The following is a 4,096-nucleotide window of genomic DNA, read 5'->3' as shown; positions in this document are numbered from 1 at the left end:
TTATGATACAAAAAGTCAGATTTGTGGGAGCCTTTAACACATTAATAACTTTCTATTGACTTACTTTACCCTGTATTAAGTGAAATACCCTTGTCTTATAAGGCATTCCTAATCTGTACCAGTTTCTGCTCATGACTAGTGGTGCTGTAGAAAAAAATAATTCTGCCAAAAACCCCATCATTAACCAATTACAAGTATTTATAGAGTAAATTCAGGTATTGAATGGTTTTTCAAGTAGTTCAGGCTGGCGTCAAATTTGCTATGTGGTCAAGGATGACCTTCAGCTCCTTGATGCATTCTGGGTGTTGTGACAAGTCTGTTTCAGCTTGAAGCAGTCACATGCTGGTTTCGGATGAGGAAATAGGAACTTTCAGGGGAATGTGGGAAATAATACAAACATGCATGGTGTTGTAGATGTGCTGGGCCATGTGATGAACACCTTACATGTTCAGGTCAGTCTCTCTTCGCCCTCTACCCTCACTTTTTACAACTGGGTCTTGCTGCATAGCCCAAGCTGGCCTTGGAACTTTGGATCCTCTTGCCTCTTCAAGTGCTGGGATCACAGATGTCTCCCATCACGCTCAGTGTACCTTTCATTTTAAAAATGTACACTGAGTTATAGAGGGTTGATTTGAGCACTGCTGGTCAGTTGTGGGGCTAGACTATTTGTACCGAGACATTACTTTATGGAAAAGATTTAGTAAAAAGAGCGGGGCGGTGGTGGCGCACGCCTTTAATCCCAGCACTTGGGAGGCAGAGTCAGGTGGATCTCTGTGAGTTTGAGACCAGCCTGGTCTACAAGAGCTAGTTCCAGGACAGGCTCCAAAACCACAGAGAAACCCTGTCTCGAAAAACCAAAAAAAAAAAAAAAAATTGGTAAAAAGAAGATAGCTTACTCTGTGTCTGGGGATAGGGCTAGTGCTTGTTCAGTTAACTTTCCCTCTTGTTTTATTTTTCCTTGTGATAATTGTGATTTTCTGAGTCTAGTATCAATCAATCTCTGATGACTGGAATGAATATTCAGTCAACCAGCATACACTTCTCCTGAGAAGTCACTGTAAGAAAGGTTTTGCTGATGTCTGTATAGCGCCTAATATAATTTCTCATGGTGACTAGGACACGACAGTGCCAGGGTGTGGTCTGGGGCAGTAGACTGGCGCTGGAGGTCTTAGGACTTGTCCATCCTCACTCTGCCTTTGGTGTCCTGTGGCCCCCACTGTAGTCAGCATAAACTAGTAGAGGTAGATTGGTGAGCTGACATCTAGCACTGCTGAGTTGCACGTAGACTTGCAAAATTTCAGTGAAGAAACTCCTCCCTCAGTGCTCCCAGCTAAGAACTAAGGTAAGGACTGGTGTCTGGATAGTAGTGTCCGCTCTGGGACAGTGCCTAAGTGGGCCAGGTGCTTGCCACACAAGCCCGACAAGCTGAGATTGAACCTCGGACCCATGTGAAGGTATTTTCTGTGGAGCTGGGTTAATGGTCATGCATTCCTTTGACCTATTTTTATCGTGGGCAGTTTTTATTTTTCATTTCAGTTATAACAGACGGTTTTGCTGAAAATAATAGTCAGGGTTGGCAGTTGAGTCAGAACTTGACATACATCTGCCAGGTCCTCCTGGCTTTTAAAGTTTCTGTTGAATAATCTGCTGGGGATTGAACCTGGGTCCTCTGGAAAAGCAGTCGGTGCTCTTCAACTGCCAAGGCATATTTCCAGCCCTGGCTTGAAATAATTTTGTAGCAGATTACCTGCTTATAATGATAACTAACTGTTGAGCCTTAATGTGTCTCTGGAACTAGGTGACTATTGTATTTTGTATATAAATGATAAAGACATTGAGAACTCAAGAACAATGGCAATGGGTTTTTGATCCTACTGCACGTGCTGGCTTTGGGGGGGGCCTGGGCGGTTTGGATGCTCAACTTAACTAAACCTGGATGGAGGTGGGCGGTCCTTGGACTTCCCACAGGTCAGGGAACCCTGATGGCTCTTCAAGCTGATGAGGGAGAGGGACTTGATCCGGGGAGGGGGAGGGAAATGGGAGGCGGTGGTGGGGAGGAGGCAGAAATCCTCAATAAATAAATAAATTTAAAAAAATGATAAAGACAGAATTGCTTGGCTTCCCTTTTCATTGTGAACATGGAATGGTGTTGGTGTTTTCTCGCACTGCGGGGGGGACGACGACTCTCTTCCATTGCTTTCATCTCTGCCTAGGGTTGTCTCGCAGCTGTCATTTAAAGATCCTTTACTAAAGCACACATTTTTCTTTTTTGTCCTGCTCCTTTTGTGTCATTAGGGGTTTTACCACATGACTCATTGTTAATCCACACCCCCCCCCCACCAGCTACACCTCGCTGCTCACTCCTGTGCCTGTGAACAGTCCATAATAGTATGCTTACTCTCCATTCATGACTTTATGTTTAACACCAGCTTTTCAGAAGATTGGGCTAGGCTGTGTGCTTGAGATACAGCTCAGTGAGAGCACTTGCCTAGAGTGCATGAGGCCTGTGTACACTCCCTAGCAATAAAAGCACATTAACCCCCCCTCCACACACACACGCCACACACACACACCTAACACGTGTACACACATAGATTTTTTTTTTCCGGCTGGCCTAGAATTCCATGTATAGACTAGATTGGTCTGGTGTGATTGTGGTGACCTTCCTGTTTCTGCATTTTTTCTTCGTTGAAATTATGTATTCAAAACAAAACAAAATCCTCTACTTTTTTCTGACTTCTTTTCCTTCCTTCCTTCCTTCCTTCCTTCCTTCCTTCCTTCCTTCCTTCCTTCCTTCCTTTTTTAAAAGACCGAGTCTAACTATATAGCCTTGCCTAGCCAGGAATTCTTTATGTAGACTAGACTGGCCTCAAACTCATAGTGATCCACCTGCCTCTGTCTCCCAATTGCTGTGTTTGAGGTTGTGCGCCATCATGCCTAGCAATACTTGAAATCTTATTTGACATAGACTTAAAAAAGAAATTCTCCTGTCTCAAAGACTCCTTTGTCCTTTGTCTTTGAACTCTTGATCTTTCTACTTTAGTTCCCAAAGTTCATGTGCCATTAAGCCTGGATAAATTGTATTTTATATGTTATATTTATAGGGTCAGCCTCAAGGTATGTGTAAACCAAACAGGAATGCAATTATAGTCTTCGTCAGTACGGTTTGCCTTACTGATGTGTTTACTTAGGGGTCTCACTTGGGAAGTAGACCTTGCCTTGCTCAGAGTGATGGGGCAGGGTTGCCAGCCAGGCTTCAGTTCCACGTCTTCTCGCTGCTGCTTTTTGTGGATCGGTGTCTGGTTCTTCCTTCGGTGAAGAAGCCACAAATAGGGCCCACAGATTGCTGAGTGGGTAAGATGACTGCCTGAGCTTGGTCCCTGGGACCCACATGTGGGAGGAGAACCTGGTCCTACAGGTTGTTGTCTGGCCTCTGTGCACTCATGGGCTTGCACATGTAGCTTCTGAAAATCCATAAGTAATCTTGTCCTACTGCTTACGAGCTTGTTTAAGGACTAAATGGGATACTGGACATAAGTCTATTGGTAAAGCAGTTTAATGTAAGGAATTACTGCTGCTTAACTCTCCCTTCCTTTTCTCCGTAGGTAGTGTTGGTGCTTCTTTTCAGTGCCGGTCCGTCCATCACGACCACATTTGTCATGATGACAGTGACAAGGTGAGGTCCTTGTTGATGTCTGCCACCGTGGAAATGCATGCCACCCTGATTGTCCTGCTGGATTCACCTGTGTGACTCTGGACCTCGAGCCCCTGGGGTGACTTGAGGGTATAATGTTGAGACGCAGAGTACAGATGGTCCTGCTGGTTTATGTGTCGGATTATTGGACTGCTCCAGAACACCTGCAGCTCAACCCTCAGAAGAGGTGCTCCTGCCTAGTCTCCAGGTCCCTGTTGTGTCTCTGTCCTTCCTCTTTCTCTGCATAGGCTGGACACGAGGCTTATTTTAACAAGGAAACATGTGCTCTCTCTGAGTAGTTAGCAGTTCATTTGTCTCTAGTTGGAAGAATCACAGACATTCCAAATTTGTTTCACTTTTATAGTTGCTAATACATTGTCATCACTTTTTTTTTTTTTTTTT

The 4,096-nt window shown here is 44.5% G+C and overlaps 1 protein-coding gene across 1 annotated transcript in view; it reads left to right on the top strand.

The window, feature by feature from the left end:
- Rnf38 (ring finger protein 38) overlaps positions 1–4,096 on the top strand; it is a gene marked incomplete at its 5' end in the record, with an annotated part of 94,380 nt that overhangs the window by 33,091 nt on the left and 57,193 nt on the right. Inside the window, one exon of the mRNA XM_026786607.1 lies at positions 3,606–3,676. Within this exon, the coding sequence (XP_026642408.1) occupies positions 3,606–3,676 (71 nt within the window). The remainder of the gene's footprint in view (positions 1–3,605; positions 3,677–4,096) is intronic.

Source organism: Microtus ochrogaster, linkage group LG5 (genome assembly GCF_000317375.1).
Source record: "Microtus ochrogaster isolate Prairie Vole_2 linkage group LG5, MicOch1.0, whole genome shotgun sequence".
NCBI lineage: Eukaryota > Metazoa > Chordata > Mammalia > Rodentia > Cricetidae > Microtus > Microtus ochrogaster.
This window is presented reverse-complemented; position numbering and strand designations above follow the sequence as displayed.